A 27,993-nucleotide genomic window follows, 5' to 3' on the forward strand; every position below is an offset into this window, starting at 1 on the left:
TATGATAATGTGTTTTGTATGCTTGTATTGCCTTCCATTTGAGGATCTAAATGCAATTTTTTCTCTGTACGCAATGGGAACATTAAGAGGTATTGTGGAGTTAATGGTCAAATAACTTTTTAGGAGTTGTAATTTTCCCTGTTCTTCCTTCCAGCCAACACACAAGAACATGTATGTGCACGTCACTATCTAAATTACTAGTTGTGCCAATCTTGTAATTGCATTTGTACATACAGGTTTTGAGATACAAGCTATTATAGCTCTTGCTTAGCTTCCCAGTAAAGTATTCCTCTTCTCAGACTGTAGCTTCCTAACACAGGTGGGAAAAACACTGGCTCCCTTTGCCCCATTTGGTTGCTAACCTAGGTAGCTGCCAAAGCATGCTAAAGAAGTAGATTTTGTTCTTTTCTTTTTGCTTTAACCATTTTGATGGAGAGGGGGAAGTTTCTGTAGTGGCTCCTTTTTACAGAGGAGAGTGAGCAGCTCATCTGAATGACCCTGTCATATTCCCAGCTCTGTATATGAGAAAAAATGTTTTAATTTGGAATGTGAGGGATGATTTCAAGAAAAAAATTGAATATGATAAGTACAATAAGGAATGGTAAATCATAGGACTGTTTCTGGAGATAAACACTGGCTATTGGTCTACCGGTGTGAAAAGAGTGGGGAGAGGTTTTGTTGTGACGTTAATTTTGCACTGTGAATACCTCTGTAATAAGTAAGAGGTTTTAGTTTGCAGGGGTTAAGTGTAATTCAGAAAGACACATTGAAGCCTGACTCCATAAAGACATAGCTTTCTACATTTGTCTAGAGTGGTTGACCTGGTCACCAGTACTACTGAACCTAAGTAGCATTTAAGACATCTGGAAAACAAGACCACAGTAGGTTATGAAACACAGCTCCCACGGCTCTCATCCAATTGTTCATTTTGTTAATGGCATAATAATCTTTGAAAAGAATCACAGTTTAACATATCTGAACTTGCTCAGACTCTGAAACACTTCCAATCATTGTTGGATTAAGTACATACTCATAATAATAAATCTCATGTTTTATTTAGCATTGCTTGCTTTGTCAGTCAGTGAAACAACAATATGCATATATGCAAAACCTGTGAAGCTTAAAGAAACTGGATTATGGATTTACTATTAGAATCACCTTCTGTTTCTTTTTTTTTTCCTTTTTGTACCTTTTTTTTTTTTTTTTCTTTAGGGACTGATAATAAGACATATAGTGTCTCTTTAAAGATAAAATAGTATATGGACAAATGGCACTAGAATCCTTTTTGACCAGTTTACAAAGCATCTGCAAATGTTCAGGCGAGTTCATCCCTTGTTTAACTGTCTCTTGTAGTTCTTCTAAACTCAAGGATTGCATAAATACAGAACATACTTGGGCAGTTTTCATGAGTAGTCAGTAGGTGCATTGACTTTTACTGTGAGAAAGAAGAGCACTTTTTTATGTTTGAGTACTGCTTAAACTTAAGAGAATGGCTTATAACCAAACTGCGGAAGACACAGCTTTTACATTGTGTGCTTCTACGTGATGTTTATCCAGTTCCACCAAAACACTTTAAATGTGCTATTAAAATCTCTCAGTATTTTGTAGTCTAAAAAATAATATTGACCTTTTCATTCACATGACTTTTGTGGAATGTTGATGGTAAATGAAAAATACAGGCCAGGAGACTTAATCTGCAGCCTTAATTCCACATGAATCCTTAAGGTAAAATTAGTCATAGAATCATAGAATATCCTGAGTTGGAAGGGACCCACAAGGATCATTGAGTCCAACTCCTGGCTCCACACAGGACTACCTAAAAATCAAACCATATGTCTGAGAGCCTTGTCCAAATGCTTCTTGAACTCCGGCAGGCTCAGTGCCACGACCACTGCCCTGGGGAGCCTGTTCCAGTGCCTGACCATCCTCTTGATGAAGAATCTTTCCCTAACACCCAGCTTGACCAGCTCCATGCCATTCCCCCGGGTCCTGTCGCTGTCCCCAGAAAGCAGAGCTCAGCGCCTGCCCCTCCGTTCCCCTTGTGAGGGAGCTGCAGGCCGCCATGAGGCCTCCCCTTGGCCTGCTCTGCTCTTGGCTGAGCAAACCAAGGGACCTCAGCCCCTCCTCATATGTCATGGCCACTAGACCCTTCCTCATCTTTGTAGTTCTCCTGTAGATACTATCTAATAGTTTTATGTCCTTTTTATCCTGTGGCACTGTTGGTCCTTTTGGCTGCCAGGGCACACTGCTGATTCATATTCAACTTGCTGTTGACCAGAATCCCCAGATCGCTTTCTGTAAGGCTGCTCTCCAGCCTGATGTAACCCCATTTACTATAACCCTTTGAGCTCAACCCACCAGCCAATTGTTCACTCATTGTATTATGTGCTCTTCTAGCTGTATGACATTTTGTCTGGAAGGATACTGTGACAGACAGTATGAAAAGATCAAAAGATTTGCTAAAATAATAATAATCAAAAAAAAAAATCATAAAAAAAAAATACAGTGGTTTAGCAAAGCTACTTAACTAGATGACAATGATTAAAATGTAAACACTCGTGAATGGGAACAAATTTGCTTGTGTAAATAAAACAGGCAGCATACAAAAACAGACATACATTATGATATACATTGCAAGTAATGCAAAGCAAATGTTTTTAGATACAATTCCATGTGTGTACATCAGTGGTGCATATATAGCCACATATGTCCCAAATATTTTAGGCATGGCATTTTGGGGAATCTATTTACAAACAATAATAATGAATAATAAATTTGTTAATGTTATTATAATAAGAAATATGTGACCATTATATAAATATTTTAAGTGCATATATGGCGCTATTCTGTGATTCTATATGATTCTATGAAATACTTGCCTAAACTGTTACTGAAGTTTCCAAGTGATGAAGAGTCCATAACTTCCCTGAGCTATTTGTTACAAGTGTAGTTGCCCCTTCAACGGGGAGCATTTCTTAATATTTAATTTTTATGCTGCAAATAAAGGCCATCATCATCCCACAATGAATGTGAACAACAGATGAGATAGTCTTTTCTCATAAACTTCTATTTAGTGTTTTTGTGCATATTTCCTAATTTCTGATGCCTTAACAGCTCTTGTCCATTCTATCTTTTCTCATAGGTTATATATTCAAGGCATATCTTCATATTTGTTGGTGATCTCTGGGATTGCACTGCTTGGTTTGCACCCTTCTCATCCACCCTAGTGGACATACATATATCAGTTAGAGTTTTCCAGGCAGATCAATATCAGTAGTAAATGAGATTAATAGGAAAGTTTGAATAAATAAGGAATATTCACATCTAACAATAAGAAACGTTCACATCTAAAGAGGAAAAAATTTCTAACATCCACATATTTACAGTGTATTTGAGTAGAGCAGATGTTGAATATAGATCTTATCAGTGATCATCATTGCTGGTTTATTTGCATCCTTTAATGGAAGAAATGAAAATATGAGATGCATTCATGTGTAAAAAAAATCAAATTTTTTTATAGCAAAGCAATGAATCATCAGGACTGCTGCTAACTTTGAAGGATTGAGACAGATTTTTCTCTGTGCTGGTGCCCTCATGTGGCTTTGATGTTCAACTTCTTGAAAATTAATTAAAAATATCACTGCATGACTGACACTTCTGCTGTGAAAAGTCAGGGAATAATTTTTCTGCAAAGCCTTGTATGTTTTGTGTGAGTACAATATCCTTTGGGAAGGCAAAAATGCTGTCTGCCATATGGCCAGTTGGATTTGGATATGCAAACTCCTAAAGTTCTGTAATTTAAACCAAGAGCATTACTCACTGTTTTCACACATTGATGCATGTGATTCAGACCTTAATCCTCCAAGGGCTGTTGTGGCTAAAAAGATTCTGGTGGAGTCACTACCTCCTTTAGTGATGCTGCTAAAAACGCCACCACAGATGTATAAATGCTTTTAGAGATCTATGTTTTTTTCAGTTTTCAGCTCTAATGTTAGGTCAAATTTTTACACTGTACACTGAACTAAAATATGAAAGATTACTTCTATCAAGAAATAGAGTTTAACATGTTCTTTCTTTTCTAGTTTAAAATCATCCCAATTTTGTTCCAGCTACAGCTGTTTTATCACAAAGAAGTCTTTATATTTAATGCTCTGAAGTGTACACAGGATGAAAGTTTCTTTGCACAGCACTTCTGAGTTTGCCTTTAGAATATTTCTAAATTACAGATCTAGGAATTTCACTTTAAAACATGTCATTTAGCCACAAACGTTATGCAACAAAAAACTTTATATAGCAAATTCATTACACATCCATAAATTATTTTAATAAGAAAACTCTTGCACAAGCAAGAAGTGAATATAGATGCTGTGGGGCTGCTGGTTTGGTTTGATGCAAGGGTTGTCTTATGCTTTCTAAAGGTGCTTGACAACGTATTTTCTTTTATAGCTGGTTTAGATTTAATAGGTACAGAAATTTTCCATTTGCTCTAGAAGGTTGTAATTTTTTTAAGATTTTGCAAAACTTTGAAGCATTTGAAATTTATTTTTTTGAGATTTTTAGATAGAATGGCACTGAATTGAAAATTTGATTAAAAACTGGTGTATATATAAATTTGTCATCAATGCTACTGTTAACAATAATATGTAGGGAGTTTGAAAATGAAAATGGAAATAGCCATGAAGCTAAAGCACCTGAAACCAGACATATGCCTTTTTGTTAGTATGATTATCTAAGGAATATATTTGTGCAAGACAAGTCCTATAGCCTTTTCTAAAGCCTGCACAACAGAATTCCAGAGCACTGTGACTTGTAAGCACTGTGACTGCAAGCACTGTGTCTCTTCTTCTCCTGCTTTCTCTACAGATTCAAAATCCAGTAACTTGGAGTTATTCCATCAGAAGAAAATTCCAAAACTTTTGATGGGTTCGTTGCAGTAACATTCTTCCTCACTTTTCTCTTTAGACAAAGGCACCTTTCATCTAAACATTACCAGAGTACCTGACTAGTTTCAAGCACTAGTTTGAATCTCACTAGGTCTGACTTCATAATTTAGAAGCTTTAGAAGCTTTTCTGAAATGGGAACCTCTACATCAGGTTCCCTGTTTTGTTTTGTTTTTTTTTCCCATTTATTTTGAGGCCTTCATAAAAAGTAGTGTTCCTTCTTGAAAAGTGGAGCATTTTCCATTCATCTTTAGTTTGGGTTAAAGCAGAAATAGTAGCTGAGATGAAACTCAGGGATGGATGGCAACTTGTCAGTCATACATAGAATCTGTTAAATAGGATAAACTAAGGCTTGTCACACCTCTGTTATTTATGGGATGTTTAAGTAATGGGAGCCTGTTAGTTCAGTGCAATTTTTCAGCCTATAAATTTGAACCAACTGAATATATTCCATTTGAACAAGACTTTTTGCATTCTAAAAGTTTATATATAGTATGTTTACCATTACTATCTTCATGGATGTTGAGCATGTTTTTTTTGTTTATTTTTTTGGTTTATACCCACTGGTGTTACATGAAGCTTTGGATTATTTTAAGAGCCTTTCACTCCTTGTGACATAAAAAGACAGTGATTACACCTTTAATTTATTATTTGAATTCTAATTTACAGAATCACAGAATCACAGAATTTTCTAGGTTGGAAGAGACCTCAAGGTCATCGAGTCCAACCTCCAACCTAACGCTAACAGCCCTCCACTAAACCATATCCCTAAGCTCTACATCTAAGCTTCTTTTGAAGACTTCCAGGGATGGTGACTCCACCACTTCCCTGGGCAGCCTGTTCCAATGCCTCACAACCCTTTCTGTAAAGAAGTTCTTCCTAACATCTAACCTAAAACTCCCCTGGCTCAACTTAAGCCCATTCCCCCTCGTCCTGTCACCAGGCACGTGGGAGAACAGGCCAACCCCCACCTCTCTACAGCCTCCCTTGAGGTACCTAAAAAGAGCGATATGGTCACCCCTGAGCCTCCTCTTCTCCAGGCTGAACAAGCCCAGCTCCCTTAGCCGCTCCTCGTAGGACTTGTTCTCCAGGCCCCTCACCAGCTTCGTCGCCCTTCTCTGCACCCGCTCAAGCACCTCGATGTCCTTCTTGTAGCGAGGGGCCCAAAACTGAACACAGTACTCGAGGTGCGGCCTCACCAGAGCTGAGTACAGGGGGACGATCACCTCCCTAGCCCTGCTGGTCACGCTGTTCCTAATACAAGCCAGGATGCCAGGATGCCAGGATGTTTACAGACAACAAATCATGACATTCTTAAATGAATCAGAGTGAGTGTTTTTTTCTCCTTGTAAATCACATATATATATATATATATATATATATATATATATCTTGGTATTTATTGAAGAGATTCTTGAGTGATTTTATCTACTTTGTCTATTTTCATGGGACATTCTGAAGTTTTTATGACAGCATCTCTTCCTCTTTCCTCTCTTTTCCTCTTTACTCCCAAATTTGAGTAATAATAGAGTACTTCTTTGAGCTCACAATATTTAAATTCTTTGTACTGGGGATTCACTTAAGTAACTCTCCAGTTTGTCTTGGAGCACTAATACTGAACAGAGAAAGAAAGATTTAGATACGTTTTCCTTTGATCTTTCTTGTCCCTGTAATATCAAACTAGTGAAACTTGTCAAATAATGATGACATTAACAATTTTCTTGTTAATTATCTCACTGAGAAGTTTTCTGAGTAACTCATTGGTTCTCCTGCTAAGTTTTGAGGTAGGTTAAGAAAATTAATACAATTATGACTAAAATAATTCAATGTTAAAATGCTTGAACTGTAATACTGGTGCTTGTACTTAGACTATCAATACTTAAATAAGATATTTTTGTAAAACAATGTTGGATTTTATGTATAGGCTCTCTAGTAAGCCTTCCCTAATCTGCTGACAGCTTCTTCCAACGATCAGGAATGGAGACTTGCAGCTCATACAATATGTCCGTGTTCCTCACTTAGAAAATATGTGCTAGCAGAAAGCCTATTGACATTATAGCACTCAGAATATCCTCTAGGAACAGTGACGTTCTTGAATTTCCATCTCTGCAGTTGATTCTAGAAATAAACCTTAATAACTACAGCAATATTGGTGTTATTTTGAGATTCATGTTTTATTTTTACTAAGATAAAATAATTTAACAATATAAAGAAAAAATCTAACAATATAAAGAAAAAATTTAACAATATAAAAACAACCTACAAGTATATCATTCTTATTCATCTGTACCACCCTAAACAAACTGGTATTTTTTTGTACTGTTTCTCAGTCAACAAAATACACGATTTACAGGGCCTTGCAATCCACCATGGTCAGTGTCATTCATTTTTCAACTATATCCCCATGCTTGCTGACCTCTGAATACAAGGCTTCCTAAGTTAAGGAAGCTGTTACTTCATCTTATCCTCTCATTGTATGTAGAAATGTAACTGAAATTTACAGAAGTTTACCATAAAATGTAGTAAGAAAACGGACTGGTTCACTGTATTTCTGAACTGCAAATTCTGATCACAACCCAGCAGAATAGTATTAATACCATTGTTGTAAAATTTCAGCACTTTGTAAGTGACAATAAAGCATGAAAATGAAAATCTTAAACTAATATTCCTGGATTTTTTCCTCACAATCTTGACACCAATTATTTGTGTAATGCTACTGAAAATTCTGTGTTAAGGAGCAATATTGTAACATTTCTAAAAATGAAAAAATACCTTTCACAGCTCATCCTCTGTTCTGAAAGAGTAGATATTTTTTCCTAACTTCATTTTTTTTTTCCTTACCTTAGAAATAGGAATTGGTATAATGATTTGATCACAATTTTTGTTTTCTGTACATTAGTAAATGTACAAACATAAATCACAGCTAACCTTGAAGTTCCGTATGGACAGTTTCAAGAATGGTCACGTTTGTAAGCCAGCTGAAAATACAGGAATTGCATGGGACTTAGCACTTGGTTTTACATCTGTTAGCTGTTTTGGCATTGTTTTTCACATATACATTTATGTTCTCCTGTAGTATACTAGATCTCCCTATAAGATCTATGTAAGCTAAACTGTGCATAAATAAAGTAAAAGCAATTCCAAATATTCCATGTAAGTTTATCCATAAAACCCAAGTGTAGAAGTGGAGAGTTTTAATGTTTATCAGTTTAATCAAGTAAGTGAATACACTTGGCCAATTTAAACTATCTAATAATTTATTCACATAGAAACCAGTAAATTTGGGGGTTAATAGCACAAAACTTTTTGTTAAAAGAAAAAAAAGAGAGAGAGAGAACTATGAGAGCTATGCCATATAGCTTCTTTACTGTCAATAAAATAACATCATTGCACTTAAATTTAAGATCACAATAAAAACAGAACATGCCAGATTATATTGGTTGGAGCACAATGTGATGATCCTTGTCAAAAGTTATGCCACAAGGAAATATTAATAGCTAACATCCATATTCTCCAACTAGAAATCAAGAATATTTAAGTAGATATTGGCATAAAAGGCACAAAACACAAAGCAAAGCGTGCTTGTGTCATTTGTCACAAAGAAGCATTGACGTTTGTGCAACATGAAGAAAGATCAGCATTTTTGCAGACTCTTTCATTACCACAGACGTTTAGGCAGTGTATCTTCTCCTTAATGCCAGTTTATCACTCCCATTACAAATGGCAGTGACTACAGAAAAAGAGAATATAGGAGAGAATACACCCATACCCTTCCAGGAAATCTTAGCTTATATATTGAGGAAGCTGCTGCTACTGTTACTGTGTGTATTTACATAAACACGCTGCTGTCTTTTAATAATATAACCTCTGGCAGCTGGCACTTGTGGGCATTATATAAGACTGGTAAGAAGGTTAACAAGGCTAGAAACCCCTATGCAGGTTTACCGTTTGCATTTAAATAAATGATGCCAGCTCCCCCTTTTGTTTCAAATAAGCTTTAAAAAAGTTCCAAGTAGAAATAGAGGACTCTCTTCAGAAAAGAATGCTGCCAGTTGCACAGAGGAATGGCTTTTCTGATCTTAAGGTGCTTCAGAAATACAGATCAAACATCCACGGTATTTCCTTCTGTAATGGGCCATCATACAAACATCTTATTAGCAGCCTGTCTATATTTCTATAACAAGCCTATCTTCATCATCACTACTAGTGTCATCATATTCAACTCTGGTTTGCTTCCTCATCATCTCTAAACCTCTCTTTTTGTATATCTTGGAAGGTGTTGCAGAGTAATTCTTGAACTCGGGAGACCTGAGAGTTACTGAGGGGTTTTTAAAAGTAGAAGTAGCTGTTCTGTGTGTCCTTCCATAGCTCTCTGACTGCAGGGGGGTTCCATTCTTGTCAGAAGTTCCATGAAGGTCAAGGACTTTTTGAGAAAAGTTTTCCCGTTCTGTGTGTTCTACACTGGGTAATTTAGCTGTAGAGACTGACTCAAGAGGAAACTCTGCTTTTGATCCTAATGAATGAGAACATCCAGGTTGGGAACTAGGAGCTGAGTTTTCCATAGAAGATGAATATATATTTTCTTCAACTGGACATTTCTCCTTTCTTGAGGCCTGGATCACCAGATCTGATGTACCAGATCTTTGACTCTCTGACTCCACCTTTAATATACTTTCCTGGCTTGCCTCTAGGTGTAAGGAAAGAGGACCAGCAGCCTCTGAGTTTGTGCTATCAGATTGTTCACCTGCGCCTATATTTCTAAAGTCAAAAGGGCGAGACCAAAAAGAAGACGCCATTGAGTCAGCCTGAGCATTTGTCTCTGACTCCCCTGGAACTGATTGTTGAAGCACAAGTGGCTGTGTCACTGAACAGCAAATTTCCACAGCACTGCTGACTTGCTGCATGGCTGTATTAACCGTGGATGAAAAGGAATGAGTTGTCATAGATACTTCCAGAGGTGGTATAATGTTCTGAAATGAGAAATTTCTTCTTGTGTGTTCCCTGATTTGCCCAGAAATGTCCTGTAGAAATTAGGGAAGAAAAAAGTTTACATTTTAAAATTTCAATCCAGAGCAATGCTATCTTTTAAAAGAGTGCAATAATAATAATATTAATTATGTCAGTAGAAAGCATTTACCTCTGCTATAACTCATATCAATGGAGTAATTAAGGATAATGTCAACCTTTATTTATACAACTGTGATTATATTTGCACTACTGTTTTCCATTACTGCAGGCCAAGTCACTCATCTCTCTTTTGATGAGAAAACTTTTTTTTTCCTCCCAGTATGGGGGAGGTGTAGTAACGGATATATTTTTTTCCTTTTTTTTTTTTTTTTCTTGGTTAGGTGACAAATCGTGCTAATAATATATGGATAATAGGAATTAGATATTTCAAGCTACATATGTGCTATCTAGGATGATGTTCTTTTCATTAAGGTATTTTAATATTCATATTGCAAAGATGTTTATGCAAGGTTGGGGGAAAGGTTTAGGATGAGTCTGCAAGAAATACAATGTCTGAGGTGGTAAGATATGAGTAGGAAATAAAAATATTTCATAAAACACATCTTAAGGGTTAGGCTAAGTGCTTGTGCTACATCAGGCACCAGTGCTTATGCTACATAAAAACAGTCTGGTTCTGGAGCTTCTGTCTTCAATTGTGGCAAGTCTAGGGAAAAGTATAACAGTTAGGATAAGTGTAGAATATTTCCCCCAGAAGCTATGCTGGCACTGCATGCAACAGCATTGTTTGCAGCCAGTGCAGGTGTCTAAGGCCCCCATCTAAGCTAATGTAGCTATTGGTAGTGTCAAAACCATAGCCACGCAGGCGTCCACAAAGGGCTAAAGAAGATCTGTTGTGAAGTTTCATACGCGTTCTTCCCACTGCTGTGTGTCCATTAGCATCCTCCTAGTGACAAGTTAACTGTCTCCATCTCAGCATCCTCTGTGCTACATCTACCAGCACCTCCAACAGCAGTGCCAACCAAGACAGCAAGCAAGAGAAATATACTTTCCAAATCATGCAAATTTAATCGTTCTTTTTAAAAAAGCAAATTCTAACATTAGTAAGTTTCCATTATATTTTAACCCCCCAAAATAACTTTTTAATCAAAATTAAAAAACATTTTTAATCAAAATCTGTGAATAGATAAAGTACTCTCAACTTGAAGTTTAAAACTGCTGAATATAATTCAAGTTTTGCCACTATCATTTTTTCTTGTAATAAACAGTCATATAGAGTACAATACCTACTTTTTTATCCAATTTGTCTTTTTGCTTAGCGTGGTTTAGATTTTCAGTATAGGAAAATATTCCTGAGGTATTCTTTCCTTCTTTCTTCCTACTGCAAAGTGGCTTGTCTGAGGTGGAACAAGATGAGTCTTTTTGCTGGTGTAGGTAATTTTCTATTAAAAAGAGGTTTGAAGAAGCTTTTACTTTTATTGTTGTTCCCCCACATGCTAGAACTTACTTAGTAAATTTCTCATCATATCACTGAACTAATTGTCATGTATTTACTATTTTCTGTAAATTTTTATTCTACACCTGATACGTTTTCTCAGCTACTGTATATGTGTCTTTTTAAACAACCACTAAAAAATGTCTTGCAGAGTAATAACTATTCAGATCTTCTATAAACAAACACAGGGTATTGTCTCTGCTTCAAAGATGGCCATAGGATAAACAACATTTGCATTACTACCACTCCTTTAAGTTTGTGGATGAGAGGGCAGAATATGTTGATTGAACCACAGAAAGCACGTCATTACACGAAGCATCACACAACAAACACACAATCTTGTTTCAGGAAATTGTAAAGATCTATCTTAAACTGTTCAGGCTTCTAATATAAGTTTGTTTTGTGTTGTTTCTTTTTAAAATGCCCTCCTAATTGTCAAATTTGTTTAAGTAAGGATATGGATGAAAATCATGTGTGAGATGTTTGTCTTTTTACTTGAAGAACATACTGAAAGACAAAAGTGTTTTTGCAGTTCAGTGCAAAACAGGTACATATCAGAGATACTGTTAATGTTCATTCTTTTCAAAACCAAACATTCAATACATTCCAAAATATTCAAAGTACTTACCTTGTACTTCTGCCTGAAGGGAATGGCACTTCTTATACTGATTACATTTACAGGGTTGTGATGAATAGCCCTTTTTCAAAACATCCCATGTTCTGTTTGGAAAATAGTGCCTCTTGCTTAGTCGATTCATTTTCAGCTGAGCATATCCATGTACATGCCTTCCTCTGTACCTGCAATGCAAATGACATTGAAAAGATACACAAAAATGTGTCATTTAAAAGCAGCCATGGTAGAATAATACCACAGCATCAGGCAAATTTCCTGGGAATTTGGGACTTTACTACTGTGAAAATGTTGTTTTATGTCAACTCAAAAAATCTGGATTTTAGACAAGAGATCCACAATTATTTTATTAAACTTTTTCTCAGTAGGATTCAGTAAACCTTTGGTTTGCTAAGAGAAACTGATTCAGGAATAACAGATCCAGAAACCTTTCTCCTATAGCTGGAATTTTAAAACAATATACTTTTTTTTGAAGTTTTTGAAATACATGTATACAAGAATCACCTGAGACTGCATGGTTGTTGACTTTTTGTTTTTCATTTTGCTTCATGTGTTTGACATATTCATCATTACTAATGAACAACATATTTCAGTTATTTACAAAGCTCACAATGAATAATCCAACTTCTTTGTTTTATACTCTATCTAGTTCAGTTAGTTTTAATGACTGGGACTAAATTCCATTGGAAGGTCCCATTTTTATATTGATAGAATCAATCATTTTATACACAGAGTGGTGGGTAAATCTTAAATGTTTAGGTGTTTGGTGTATTCGAAAAATGTGTTACATTTCACAATTAATACTTTGGTGAGTTAGCTACCAATACGGACTGGCTTTCAGGTCTCTGTATTTAATTGAGTCCCTGTACTTACTTGATATAGCCAAATGAATCAATTCTCAGATCATCAGAAAAGAAAGAGAATTTTTATAAAGCTGAAAAAGAAGTCCCAGAAGAATGCCTCTGGACTGTTTGGGTAACATAGACTTGAGTGTTCTATTTTTGTTCTTATGATCATTTGGAATTGCAGTGCTGTTTGCCAAGCTAGACATGGTGATTAAGTTACTGACACTGATTTGTCCTCAAGGGACAACCCTGTCTGGTTTTGGTCATGAAATAAGAGGGATGCATGCACACAATATATGTTTCTTATTGAAGTCATTCATCAGACATTCTGCTGCCCCATACTCTTGAAAGACAAGAGACTAAATCTTACATTGATATGAACTCCCATTAAAGTCAGAGGAGCTGTGCTGATTGATACAATGTGCCTTTGATAGTTTTGTGCTCATATTCATCCTGCTTTGTATTTAAACTGAATGATCCTTTAAACTACAGCTGGTTTTAACTTTAACTTTGTGTTAGAACTTGATATTTATCAAGTGTTCTCTGCTTAATAGAAGTTTAGGATATAGATTTGCGGCTAAAAGGATCTTACATGCTGCTTTTAACTGTAACAGGAATAAAAATTGAAATATGTTGATTCACCTCAAACAAAATGAAATGCTGACAGTTTTGGAAGAGATGAATTTCTAAGTCAGAGAGTCAACTGACCAGTCATCACCTTTCCTTTGTAAATGGTATGGTAATATGGAATGGTAATATTTCATTGGTAATATGAATTGGTTCTGCTTGCAAAAGTCTGTTCCTGATAGTCAACAATATGTTGATGTTTTGATAATTTACCTTTGTGAAACTGCTGCCTTGTGGGAATAGATCTTTCTCAGAGAATTATTTTTCCCAGTTTTGACAAGATTGAACTTTGGGGCTGGCTTTCTATTTTCTGAGGACTTTATTACACCTATAATAGCAAAATGATGTCCATATCCAATGAAGCTGAAAAATATATTCCTTACCATTTTGGGGGGAATTTAATTTTGTTCTGTTTGTGGCTTCTCTTGAGTTTATTTGTTGTAAGTTTTTCCTTTTTGCAAACTGCTGTTTTCTTCTTTTGCTCTGATGTATTTTTGAAAGCACCACCAGCAGCTGCTGAGCTTAACTGTTGAGAATATTGAAAACATTGAAAGTATGTGAAAATTGTTAATTACATTAACTGAGATATTAGAAATCTGTGCTCCTGTTAAATAGAACTGAATAGCATAGTAGTTAAATGTTACTACTTTTTCTAGAAGTGTTGTGTTTTTCCAACCACTTTGTCCATCTAATTTTATAAACTAAACTTTTGTTTATCTATATAGAATTAGTGCATGTTCTTTTGTATTCTTATTCCTATATAAAAAACAAGCTTAGTCTTACAGAGCTGTTCTAGGATCCTGATAGACTTCATTTCCCTAAAAATGAAAAGCTTTCAGGCCTTAAACACTTATAATGTATTAATGTAATTTGGTTTTGTTGACATTTCAGTTTATCTCCATAATGAGACATCTAGTATATAGTCTGTCTTTGACTCCAAGTAAAATAAAGTCTTGAGCTTGACTGTCTTATAAGTCCTACTCTAATTCAGATATTAATTTAAAATGAAAACTATGAAATGCTGTTACAAAAGAATATAACAGATACCCCTACTGGAACAAAATAAGAAATAGAAATTATAGTCTAAGAATCATAGAATGAGTTACAGAATGGTTTGGCTTGGAAGGAACCTCAAGGATCATCTAGTTCCATCCCCCCACCATGCGCAGTCTTCTGCCTAGACAACATTCCTACTGAAATTCTCAGTAAATATTCACACAAATATGTATATATATGTATGTATATGCACCAAATGAATATATGACTTATCTTGTAAAGACAGAACTTATAAATTCTGCATCCACAGATACCTGCAAATGTCCGTAAACTTGTTGTTAGATAATGCTCTTATCTTTCAAATGACAATATCTTTGCAAGCAAATTACACCCTTTTGAGAAAGGGAATAGGATTAATAATCCTACCTCCTGCATCTGTTGTCCTTGAGAAAAGGATGAAAACAGTGTTTTTAAATTCTTGTTTGTTAAGCCATAGGCCACAGTCTTGTTAATATTTTTCATTTTGAAAATAGAAATATCATATGTTGAGAGTGTGCATTCATTGCTAGATTCCTTGTAACAGGTGTGCATGGAGGAATAAGCAGAGTCTGCATTTCCCTTCTGCTCAGCAGGCAGAGGAAGGCTTTTGGTTAAACAGCACCACGTTAACCGAGGTTCAGCATTTAGTGATGGGAAGGTGCTCTTGGTGCTTGATACTGTTAAACTTGCAGAGTAGTAAGTCAGGCTATTGTTGGGTAGTGCTGGGAATTCTTTACAGTGAGTGGTGAGAGTGTGGCAATAAAATGTGCCAAAGGAATGGCAAAAATAAGTGGAGCTCTCTGTTGAGCTCTGAGAATGCTCCATATCCTGCAGTGTTGGTGACATGTCCTTAAGAATGCCTGGGCTTCCACGTGTGTCCTGTCCTATGGATGTTGGCTCCGTGTCCTTGCTAGAAGTTCCCCTGTGGCCTGATGCTGTCATCGAAGCATCACTTCCTGAGCAAAGGTGATGTAAAACTTTATTTTCTTCTTTGATGTCAGCTGATATGAAAAAACCACTTGAATACTTAGAGGTAAAGCATATTTTGTTCTTTGGGGTCTGTGCAGAAGTGGTTATGCTTATCCACTTCTCCTCTGTTTGCCTTTGATAATTTAATTTATTTTTGTTCTGCTTATTTTTCCAAGCCTCTCTCTTAATTTCCTGCTTATAAAATGTGCTGCCTACTGTGGTTAAAATATTTGTTGTTTCTGAATTGACTGGTGAGCAAAATACTGGAGTTTTCAAGTTTGCATGTACATTCCATTTCAGCTTTCCTTTGCTGCCCTTTTGTCTCACTTCAAATTTTAAAGGGGACCAAAGCACATCAGTAGAATGAGAACAGAGTGATCCACTGTCAGAAGAGCAGGGTGGGTTGGTTAAGGTGTCTGTCACAGATATAATCTTCTGTTCAGGCTTAAAGAGAATTGACAGATCTGAGGCTTTCTTGTCTTGTGGCAATTTAAGGATGTATTTTGGAGGAAAGGCATTTTTCTGTGGGACCGGAGTTAACTGACCAGATTGCAGATGATGAAGTTTGGAAGGTGCATCGCCAGCGTTGTCACTGAGAAGTGGTATTCCTGTTTTCACAAGACATGTTTTGACATCTTTATCTGTTGCGTTGTGCAAGGCTAAAGAATTGCAATCGCTTCCCCTTAATTCAGGCCCCAAAAATCCCACAGATAAAGTTTTTGAGATAACTGCTGAATGTGAAAGAAGGTTAGAACCACTACAATTAACAGCTTTTGTGGGGAGTCTGGTTGTTTTCATATACTCCACGTTCTCAGCACCTCCAGATGATTCATTAATTCCTACGCTTATTTTTTGCTCCTCTGTTTTACTGGAGAATTTCACTGGAACTGTGGAAAGACATTCAGTGATAGTGCAACAGATTCTCTCTACTTCATTTACTGTGTTGTTCTCACTACTGGGACTGGAACAGGGCTTTGAAATAATGTTTTCTTGCTTCTCCACTTCAACTTTCAGCTTTTTTCTTTCTGACGGCAAATTCTGGGATTTCCCCAGGGTATCTCTGTTGTTGTTGCTGCAGTGGACCCACAGGGGCGTCAGGGCATGCTGGCCAGTTTCCTTATTCCTGTTTTGGTTTCCATAATTGTTTGAAGTGCTTTTATAATCTGATTCAAATGTACTGGATTCTTTCCCAGGACTCAATTCCTCCCATTTGCTACTCTGTACTGGCAAGCAGTCATCCTTCATTCTGCTAGCGTTCAGCTGACACTGAGTATTTTGCAGCCTGAGCTCACAACTGCTTGGAGCTAGTGATGTGTTGTTGCCACCTGTGCATTTGTCTGTGTCGCTGCCACAGACATGATCTTGGGAAGTTGTGCTCATTACACCATGTGCACTAGCAGTTACGGAATGTGATGTCTCCATTACATAAGTTAAACTGTCTGCAGTTTCCTCCGAGGACACATTCTGTAGAGTATGATTACCATTAGTACACGTTTCTGATTTAACAGTGTTTAAATCTGTTGTCACGAGGGAGGAAAGACTGTCACTTGGAGAGCTCCTGATGTCTCTTTCTTCAGTAATTTCAGTACTGCTGATAGATTCCTTTGAATCAGGAGTGAAGCCTGCAATATCTGTAATCTTATTCCCCCGTTGTTTCATTTTCTTGGCATTTTGACTGCTTTTCATTTTTTGGTAGATTTTCTTAAACGTTTCATCTCCATACATTTGCCATTTTTCTTGAGAGAACATCTTCAGCTTCCTTTGATTGTTTTTCTTATTTTTAGCGCTGACTACTTCTCCAGCCCCAGGCTTTTTACTTGCTTGCAACTCTTCCAAGGGAGGAGGATCAGCCGCGTTACTTAGTGGCAAGTCATCCACTGCTGTTTGTCTGACTAGAGCTCGAGGATGGCTATTAGGAAAATCCACCGAATTTGCAACGAGGTTGTTGCTAGGCAGCAAACTAGCAGTGCCTGCAGTTACAGACTGCTTAGTAAGAGAAGGTGGTTTTGAGCAGCCTGCTTTGTCATGTACCATTCTTGTGCCTTCCACAAATGGCAAAGAGTTGCTTCGTGTGACAGGCACAGCGTCTATCGTCGTGGAGAACTGGGTGGGCACCGAATGAAAAAACATCGGCTTGCATTTTTCTAGGGGTGCAAAGGTAGATTTAGCAGAACAAAGAGAAAGGTTCTTTTTCCTATTCACATCAAAAGTTTTGATGTCAAAATGGAAAGAGTCTTTGTATGTGTAAGGCATTGGCAGATCTATGCTCCCCTGTTTAGAAAGGATGGTTTTTCTGGGCCTAACATTGTCTAGCTGAGTATCATCCACCACAATTTTGTTATGAGAAATAAGTTTTGAAATGTGTTCTTCCAGCCTCTTTTTCTCTAGCATCAAGGCTGTAGCTTTCTCAGCTGAGTCTAGCTTTGCACTGCTTCCGGCAGTGCACCTTAAGCTGCTGAAGGCAGTTTCATTTTCCAGTTCAGTGCTGTGTTCATAGAGACTGTGCAGCGGGCTGGAGGATGCCATCTGTTGTTCTGTGCTATCAGAGCGTGACAGATACCCTGAGTCGGTGCTCTCACACTTCTTTAGCTTGCAGTCAAATGGCTTGTAATCCCACTGTTTTTCTGAAGAGGTTGCTTGCTGCCTTTGCAACTGAATGTGCTTATTGGCAGATGGACTTATTTGCTCCTGTATCTTCTTTCTCTGGCACTGACCATTTGGCAAAGCCACTGGAGATGATAAACCTTGAGGTTCTTTTTCAGGAATCCCCTGCTCAGTCTTTGAACTGAAGGACTGATTAGTTCTTTCTGGATTTTCTGAAGCAAGTGATGAATTGCTTGTTGCCGGCACTGAAAGGTCATTAAGTTTCTTAGTGTCTGTTACATCACTGGTCTCCAAAGTTACTTTTTTCATCTGCGTCCCCTTGTCTTCACAGATGCTGCTGTGTAATTTGGTGCTTTGCTGTGACATGATGTTCTCTTTTACCTTCTCATTTTGCTCCAATATGCCAGTGTTGTCAGAATCAGAGGGTAGTCTCGTATTGTTGACATGTGTCTGCGTTCTTCTGTGTTTGTACAAATTGCTTTGAGTTTTAAATGCAATACCACAAGTGGTGCATGGAAAGGGTCTCTCTCCTGTGTGAGAGCGAATATGTTTCTCAAGGACACTTGGCTTCAAACAGTCTCGTCCACAGTGTTTACAGATATATTTCCCAGCATTTTTTGTTTTTCCTGGGCTTCCAATAGATGCATTTACAGAAGAATTTGGTGATGATAAAACTGGTAAAGTGCTTACTATGTTTAAAGTTAGAGTTTGCCCAAATTGTTTCTGAAAAACTGACTGGGGCTGATCTGTGCCTTCTGAAGGAACAAGTGGATTCAGGATTAAAGGTATGCTACCGCTGTCTAGATTTACACAGCGCCTGCCAGGCACTAACTGGCTGTTTGGCTGAAAGCATCCTGGCTGGACGGGTTGATACAGGGGTATAGTGAGGGTTTTTAGATACACAGGTTGAGACAGCGCTTGCTCCTGTCGAGGAATCACATTGTTTTGGCTGAGAGCTGAAGAACCCTGTGCAGGCTGAAGAGAAGAGGTTGGAAGTGGCTGATCTGCTAGTGCAACAGTCACACCAGGATGCTTCTGTGCCTCCATTTCAAAGGTTGTCTGCCATGTACTCACGTATCTGTAGGGGAGGGGAAACAAACAAGTAGGAATCTTAACCAATAAAATAAACTAAGCTAATATAAGCTATAGTAAGTATATTTAGCTATAATAAGCTAAATAAAATAAACACTTTTTTATTAGTGTATATAAATAAGTCAACTGTTCAACTGGGAATCTTAACAAATAAAAATATAACAAATCTTATATACAGGCATTATACAGACTAAAATTATTTCTTTTTCCAATTAAATTGATTCATCTTTAATGTCTTAGCTAGGAATTAAAAAGTTCTGTGTAGTTTAAAGAACATTGAAGAATATACTTAAAACCTACAATAAGTACCCAAAATATTAGAAATAAATCTGAGCAAATGTAAGGTCTCACTACAACCTCCACCCAAAAAAAATAAATAAATAATACCGTTTTAATTTTCTGGAACCATATTCCCATTCCCATATTCTTTTGTGCAGCCCAAATTCATTTTGTTTAATGGAAGGTAATACTGTGGTATACTGTTTAGATTTAGATGTTTTGAATCCCAGCTGAAAACATTTTATAGTCATAGTTTTTGGATTAAGTGAAGCCATTCTTATGAAAATCTGCCCAGGGTTGGTGCTGGTCCAGACTAATTTTTTTTTTTATTTTTTTTTTTTTACAAAATAAAATTGTTTTTACTTTTTTTCCTTCTCAGAAACAAGCTAGGAAACTAGCAAAATAAGCTAGTTGAAAATTGTTTTTGGAAGAGCTGATAGAGACATCAGCATAACATCTAATTATAGCTCGGGTGAAAATTAAAAAGTGATCTTTGGATGTTTATTCAAATTATTATTCTTCTATACTCACAACTATGTATTTAGTGGCTGTTATGAGTAACAGGCTGTTCTTGTGCAAACAGTCTCCAAAAAAAGACATTTAAAATAACATCATTGGTAGCTAAATGTGAAACCCGCAGTTTGTTGCCTTGCTGTATAATCTGTAGCAGTGTTTTGGTACCTTCCTTGGATCTTTCTAATAGTTAACCATTACTGGAAAACAGCAAAAAAAAAAAAAAAATACTCAAAAATATTCTCTGAAATTTGGACTAGTGCCATATGACACACAGTATGTTACCATTATTCAAAGCAAAATCTCTGTTGCATATAGTTAGTGAGAAGCTTGCAAATGATTCATCTCAAGGAGAATTGGCAAACTCAGTGAAATTGTTTTTAAGTATTCCTCCATTACTGTTGATAGAGCTGGTAAATGGATATAAAACTGGATGAAGATCCAAGAGAATTTTGACTACTTCATAGCTAAAAATGGGAGCATTTCACTCACATCACATGAAAAAATGGGAAAATAACTTTGTATTCATGATCAATTGGAACAGATTAAGGTCAACTGGTTATGTGCTCAATAGTAAATCTAATTAGCATCTTAATGAACAGCCTGAATTCTGGTACTTTTCATATAAAATGTATGCATCATTGAAACTGAAGGTAAAGCAACCCTCTTGGTTATCTCTTCTTTGCAAATGAAAAGGTTTTGCATATTAGGATATTGCCTTTAATTTCTCTGATTATCTCATCCTTACATGTAGCTTGCAATGCAACTGTAAATACTTGTCTCACTGAGCAGTGGAAAGCCAGTGTACCAAGCACCTGGTGCCTATTAGCACACCCTCCTAATTCTGCACCACTTCAGGAAGTTCTGTTACTGGCTGGCAACCCATGCTTCACAGCCAAGGCTTCTTCCAATTTCTCTCCAATCTGCTTTGCTTTTTGCAAGAATTGAAAAAGTGTAGGAAAAAACAGCAATGCAGCCCCTGGGATGTGTTTTCTGTTTTTCCTTCTAGAACAGTCTTTTTTTTTCTTTCTCATGCATTTTGTCAATCAAACTCAGTTATCAAGTGTGGACTTACCTTGTCCACTTTTGAGATTTTCACATCGAACAATCACTTAACTAGTTTTGTCATATACGTATTGTCTATATTAATAAAATAATGTTATAAGAATTATGACTTATTAAAGGGATTAAGTTATTATCCATATTCTGCAGTGTGGTTAACACTACAGGATAAAAGTAGAGTGCTCTGATTTGCAAAACGAGGTTACAGACGCTTCAAGCCCATTCTAGGTTTTTAAGCTATGTAGTCACCTTCAAATCCAATTTAGGTATCGTAAATTTGACTGATAGGTAGAAGCTATGATGACACAAACACAAGAAATACCAGGCATTGTATAAAGTCTAATATTTGCAGCAAAATCACAGTGCAGATAAATTGTAACTGTACTTAATAAAACCAGCAGCAAGTAATAAGACATGAGGCACTCGTAACCTAAGCATGCAGTAGTTTTTCCAAGGATGTTAGGGAGATAAAACTCAGAGAAGAAAAGTGAAATCTGAATATCATGTAGCTAGAACATCTAACAAATAAACCACATCAGACAAAACAGATCATAGTATCTGTGCTCCCCACCTTCCCCTGGATTAGCGTGGAAATATGGAATTTACACTTCCACCCTGATAAGCCTGCTCCTGTGTGACAAATTTTGATCCCTCTTTGAAATTTTTGATCCCTCCTGTACATGCGCAGTTGATGGGCACTTCAAGGCCAGACTGTAAATTAGTAGAATTAGTAGGACTTGTGGTGGACAGATGTTTTTAATATGAATCCTGTAGTTCCAGGGACCAGAATATCTGTGTAATTTCACTTATACTGTTAAGATTTCTGGGGCCCAACAAACAGTATGATCCTGAAAATTGTTTCAGTATTCTGTAATGTTACACAAGGAAAATACCTAAGTGCTTACCAAATACTTTTAAGAGTTTAATAATATATTTCTACTGGCTATGGTAGTTTGCTACTTTCTACAACAAACAGAAGATTATTTTCTTCCTAAGTGAAAGTTCAGTGGCTGGTGTTCTGTTGTGGTAAATAAAATCACATTTTTCACATCTGTTGTTTATATACATATATATGTTTATATATATCTTCCCCTTGGCTAATTCTAGATAGTTCCTGCTTAGAGTAGAAAAACTTCCTTTGTTGATTATCCCCCACCCTCTGTACTGAGCAGCCCCCACATGACTGTCTGAGCTCAACCTCTAGCTTGTAGCATTGAACTACTAATATAAAAACTTGATCCTACTTAGATAAGGAAATGTTTCCAGTAAACAAAACAACAAGCAGGCTTTGGCCGTCCAAAACTTTCAAAATTCGTTTCTTAAGGTATCAAAACTGGTCAAGATTCAATTTAAATGCAATTATTTTGTCCCTAGATTGAATTATACTTTCAGGTAAGCACCATAGGTAGATCTGTGGAACACAGTAAAGTCAAAAAATGGAGTATTTTCAGATCGGCATAGCAGAATTTGTTTGATTCTATAAAGTGGTAGAAAAAAATCAATGTAAGCCCTTTCTGTACTCTTCTTAATTCCAAATATATTTTAGAAAATTTGCTTCTTTTTATCAGCTCTATTATAATAATCTTGATTATTCTCTTCTGTGTTTTCTCTTGATTTTTGTCTTCTGTGTGGCACTGTCAACTGCCCATCATTATTAATAAAATTACTAAGTGAACTTGTAACTGCTTATTTCCAGCACTTATATATAACCTCTTGATACGCCACTAAGAGGAGCATCATAGTCCTTAAGTCCAGTGCTCAGTTCCCCATCTTCATCTACAAGTATAGTCTGTAGGCATGATAGAGTTAGTTTATTTTTGTAACCATGCAGAAGCAGCTATTCATCACTCTGAACATACATAATGTACTATATTGTACTTAAAATATTTGTATTTTAAAAGCTTTTGGTGATCCCTACCTTAAATATAATACTATATAGAAAATGAATCCTCTTTAGTCTGTAAATAATTTTAGCTTACATACCTTTTATTGAGCCAAGCATTTCAGCAGAAGAAGTCTCATTTCTGTCAATAGTTCATGCAAGCAGAGAGAAATGAGGACAAAGACTTGAAACAGATTCGAAGTAGGAAGTATTTTTTTTTTTTTACATTGGTTTCACAGTAACAACCTTCAGAAAACAGGAAGAGATGAAGCAAAAGAAAATGAAGTAGCATTTCAATCTGTTCTTATCCTTCATTCACGTAGGAACCTATAAACAGAATCAGCTGCCTTTGAAATATAGACATTTCATACACTGCATTCAGTTGCATTATTCAGTGAAATACACTAACACAATGGTAGTTAAACAACATAAATATTTTGTTTATACCCTTAAAGGTAATTTGCTAGTAACCTTATAGTAAAGATATCTCTTAAAATATGTTAGAAAAGGAAACAATGGAGGAGACGAGTCACTTGCTGTATATGAAATGCTGAGCTCATCCCGTGTGGGTATTATCCCCCAGTGTCTTCTAATGGTGCCCTGTAGTGCGGTAGGAAGCAGTAACCAACTGGCAAAATACTTCAAGGCTATTGAAAGTGTTTAGATCATTCTTCAAATACCTCTCAAAACTTGTGAAAAGTTGTAGGGAAAACAGGATGGGACATCCTTTTGAGAATTTAAGTTTTGTTTGTGGGTAGACTTCATAAAGTCCTCAAACAAAGTGGTCTGCCAGGGTGGCCTGCAGGAGGACAGCTGTTCATCATGCAAACGCCTTTTTAAAATACGGATTGGGATGGCTACTTCCTTCACCGCTGTTAGACTGGGTAAATGCTGAACTAGAATATGCAAGATTTACTCCTGTCAATGTTACAAAATCAGCATATCTGGCCTGTAAAAATTCCTTAGGAACTGTGTTTTGGAAAATGGAGCCTTTATTCTGGTTACAACTTAACACAATCTGCCCAATTCAAATAGCTGCAGCCTGTATCTGCTACCCTAAGTTGGGTAGTGGTTGAACTGTAATATTTATGATTGTTTGTCCAATATCCAACTTAGTGAAAGCTCTTTCTTTTTGGTAATTCAGTCAATAGACTGATGCTGGAGGTGTAAATGGATTTTCATTTTACATAGCTTTATTCATCTCAGAGAGTTTTGCCTGTTGTTTGGATCACTATTGGGTCTTTTCTGGACCTTATTATAGAAATCCTCTAATTCTGGATGTGGAGAAATATTTGTCTTCTCATCCTTTCTATCTTTCTTGCCTGTCATTTAGTTATTCAGGGTCAAAAAAAGCTCTTAACAGGACCTGGTATTGATGCCTAAGATCCTGCTTTGTTCTATCATGCACTGAAATGCTCCCAGTACTAGGTAACAGCACAGCAAACACTTAAAATTGTTGAATCTAGAAAACTACTTGACACTGTGAACTGTTTTACAACTCGTGCTTCTGATCCTCAGACTCATTCTGTCCCTACGGATAAAAAGTAACTGCATGCAGCAACAAGTTTCAGTTCTACTGGGAGATACTTTCCTAAAGCAATGGCTTCTCACATGTGAGATCATCTGGAGGATTATTGCCTGCTACAGTCAACTAACAGAGACAAAGAGACACACATAAAAGAACACTGCTCAGAATCAAATGATACAAAGAGGCATTTTATATAACCAAATTAAGTGTCTCTTCAGTTTTATCACATATCTGAAGTCAATTATATTTTATTCTTCTATGACACTGGTTATTATTTTAAGGTAAGGTGAACTTACTTTAAAAGAACATTTATTTTAAACAGTACTAATAATTCTAGCAATATGCTGGAACTAGTAACAACTCTAAAGCATATAAAAAACTTTTAAAATTCATTATTTAGAACACTCAGTAGCATATCAAATTCTAAATACTAAACTTGCAAACTGCTTATCTCGAGAGGCTAAAAGGAAACAATAATTAAAGAAAACAAGTTACAACTATAGCAGATATCTGAATGGATTTTGCCATTATCACATAGGTTTCAGGGCTTAGCAGAAACTATTGAAGCTTGATCTGAAATTTCTGAATTTTAAATAAGTGAATCTGGAATCAGAATGACACCTCAGAATGTGATGATTCCCATGTATATGGATGAACAGACTGCTGTAATGGCTACAATTTGAACTGTATATTTAATAGTAAGGACTACTATTGCACTGTATTAGTTCTATTTGAAATTAAGTTAATTTTGCTTTCTCTTTTTAACCTACCTATTTTTAGGTGTTACCTCCTAAACTGGAATCTCTGTGCAAGATTGCTTATATTCATTTTAGTTCAAACCATTATCCTGACCAGGGAAGCCCAATTAACTTTGGTTGGCCAATAGCAAAATAGCAAAATAGCTATTTTAGCTATGTGCAAAGATAAGCCTACTGTCAGGTACTGCACAGCAGGGAGATGTGGTGCTAACAAACTCACTTCACACTCAATTCAGGTCTTAGTCAGGATTTGAAGAGATAAACCCACATACCATTCTCATGTATTTCTAGGTTCCAAGAATGTGTGGAAACGGCTCCTTCCCAGGCATCTAAAACCCTGCATCTTTCAAAGATACCCACAGGATTTTAGTCAAAGATGTAATCAACTGAAAGTAACAATAAATATGCTACCTATACTGATAAACTAATGTATTTCAAAGATCCTATCAACTACATGTTCTTAAATATTTTACACACCTAAATGAAAAGAAAGCATCTTACAGGATTGTTAGCTATTATTTTTTATTATTATGTATTTATTTATGTGGACAATAATGCTGAAAACAGCACACAGTACACAGTATCTTATTGTCAGCATATGGTACAGATACTGGAATTATCATTTCCAGTTGCTAGACTACCACTGATGGCTACCAGAAGGTGCCAGTGTTTATGAAGAACTCCCATGATTGACTAGACAAAACTTCCATTTAAATACAAGAACAGTGAGCTAAAGAGCCAGAAATAAATTTTGTACAGGTACTTCAAACGCTACTTGTTTAATGGAAAAGAAATCTTTATGAGTTTACCCTAATTCTGGAGCTTTCTAAACCTCAATTCAAACTTGCAAATGGAACCAATACATTTCCTGATTAGCCCAGAAATGACTGTTAATCTTGTTTTACTTACTTTTAAACTATTTCTGCCTCTGCTCTTTTCTCAGTTTGACTTCATACCTTGAAATGTCTCATAACAGAAGTACTGACTTCACCTTTTCACTTGTTCTTAAGGGATGTATCTGATTTTACCAGACTGCAAGTTCTCCCAGCAATATGCAGACCGCTCATAACCTTATTAACAAAGTTGAGAGCCTCAGTTCCAGGCAGAATTGAGATGAAATGTGTGATTTCCTAATCTTCTGAAACCCTTATAATTTTCAACATTAATGTTTCTTGATCAAATTCTGACTTTGGGAAATCTTCCTATTTGTTAAGAAGTCATTGTTCCTGAAATTTTACCCTGTTTTATCTCCTATAAAAGTACAAAGCACCTAGAAATCACAGTTATCAAACTTTGAAGGTCCAGTACTATACCCTGGGGACAGATATTTTTGATACTTTACTTCCACCACTGCGTTATGTCAGCTAAATTGTGTTATTTTTGTAAACCCTATCCCAGAAAACAGCATTAAAACCTTTTAAGGAGAATGTGATCTGTAACACCTTTCCTTCACTCTAGAATAGAAAGTTTTGATCATTTTTAAATATACAGCTTTCTGTATTTTTGATTCTCCTTTTCATGAATATCCACAAATTAAAATGTTCAAAAGGCTTAAATCAATAGTATTGTCAGCTGAAGTTTTAGTGTGTAAATAAGTGTTGCTTTGGCCCTTCTGATCTCTTCATGCAATTAGTATCAGAGTATCAGAGAATATTTCCTATTCTACTCCTTGTGCTTCTACTCTTACCAGCTCCACTCAGAAGAAATGCTTCTAGTTTATTATGGCTTTATTACATCTTTATTTCAAATGTACACTTTTCTCAAAAAAAAAAAAAAAAAAAAAAAAAAAAAAATCTAACACATCTGTTGGTTTTGTAACACTTTTGGTGGTTTCACAATGAAAAGAACTAGGAATGTTAGTGCTTAAAAAAATCTAAAAACCTCAAAGAATTTCCATTCTTTTGTCCTTTCATCAAATTTGCTTCTGTGAATTTCTCTGGTTAGGAAAGAGTTAAGAACCTCCAGCCAGCAGTCTCTAATCAACAGGTTGCTCTAACAGAAAAATAATAACCCTTATCCATCTTTTAAAGTTTAGGAGGTTGGACTAAATGATGAAAAAATACTGATTAAAGCCCTCTTAAAAACAGAAGTGGGGCCAGTACTAAAATACTCTGTGTTTTAGTAAAAAATCCTCCTCGTTCCTAAGTGAAAGAACCATTACATTAAAACAATCATAACTTAAAAAATTATCTCTTCCTGTCTAAAATTTCATTATATCTCTATCGATATAAAATGATAACAAAACACTTGCTAACCTTTAGGTGGCCAATTCACAGGCAGGTGGAGAGGTTCAGGTCTCTCTGGAATAGCGTTGAAACAAAAGAAGCATCCTGTTTTCTTTTTTCAGTCTCTTTCTCTTCTCTTTTTTTTTAAGCATTTGAAAATTGAAGGGTGGGTGGTGGGGTGTGTGCAAAGAGGGGAGGGGGCGAAGTCAGCCCACGCTTGGTGTGGGAAGAGTTTTAATGGCCGATGCTGGTAATATGGTTTGCCTGCTACAGTGTCTGCACTACTGCAGCTCTGTGTGTGGGCGTAAAGAAATGACACGACTGGGTTTCAAACCATTACACTGAAGATTTGCAAACAGTTAAAAAAAAAAAAAAAAAAAAACACAAACCCATCAGGCACAAATGAAAAATTATTACTTTTTTCTTTTATCTTTTTCTGAGTTGCTTTTTATTATTATTATTACTTATATTATTTATTAACTTAATAGATGTAATCCAGTCAGGTTTCCTCCTTGGCCTCTAAAATATTAAAGGTAAAATGA

The 27,993-nt window shown here is 36.3% G+C and overlaps 1 protein-coding gene and 1 long non-coding RNA gene across 4 annotated transcripts in view; one reads left to right on the top strand and one right to left on the bottom strand.

The window, feature by feature from the left end:
• LOC311445600 overlaps positions 1-27,993 on the top strand; it is a 245,444-nt gene that overhangs the window by 196,833 nt on the left and 20,618 nt on the right. The gene's annotated exons all lie outside the window — the stretch shown is intronic.
• Positions 7,465-27,766, bottom strand: ZNF831 (zinc finger protein 831). Of its 3 annotated transcripts, none has more exons than XM_084537879.1 (7): positions 27,482-27,766; positions 23,042-23,082; positions 14,927-19,190; positions 13,888-14,030; positions 12,030-12,199; positions 11,197-11,348; positions 7,465-9,962 (listed from the first exon to the last, which is right to left on the bottom strand). In XM_084537879.1, exons 3-7 carry the CDS (start codon positions 19,157-19,159, stop codon positions 9,108-9,110), a joined length of 5,553 nt encoding a protein of 1,850 aa, XP_084394005.1. In that variant the 5' UTR covers positions 19,160-19,190; positions 23,042-23,082; positions 27,482-27,766; the 3' UTR covers positions 7,465-9,107. The 3 variants fall into 3 exon arrangements, with proteins under 3 accessions (XP_084394005.1, XP_084394003.1, XP_084394004.1); XM_084537877.1 differs by having other exon boundaries at positions 23,042-23,186; XM_084537878.1 differs by having other exon boundaries at positions 23,042-23,267.

Source organism: Aythya ferina (assembly GCF_964211825.1).
Source record: "Aythya ferina genome assembly, chromosome: 16".
Taxonomy (NCBI): Eukaryota; Metazoa; Chordata; class Aves; order Anseriformes; family Anatidae; genus Aythya; species Aythya ferina.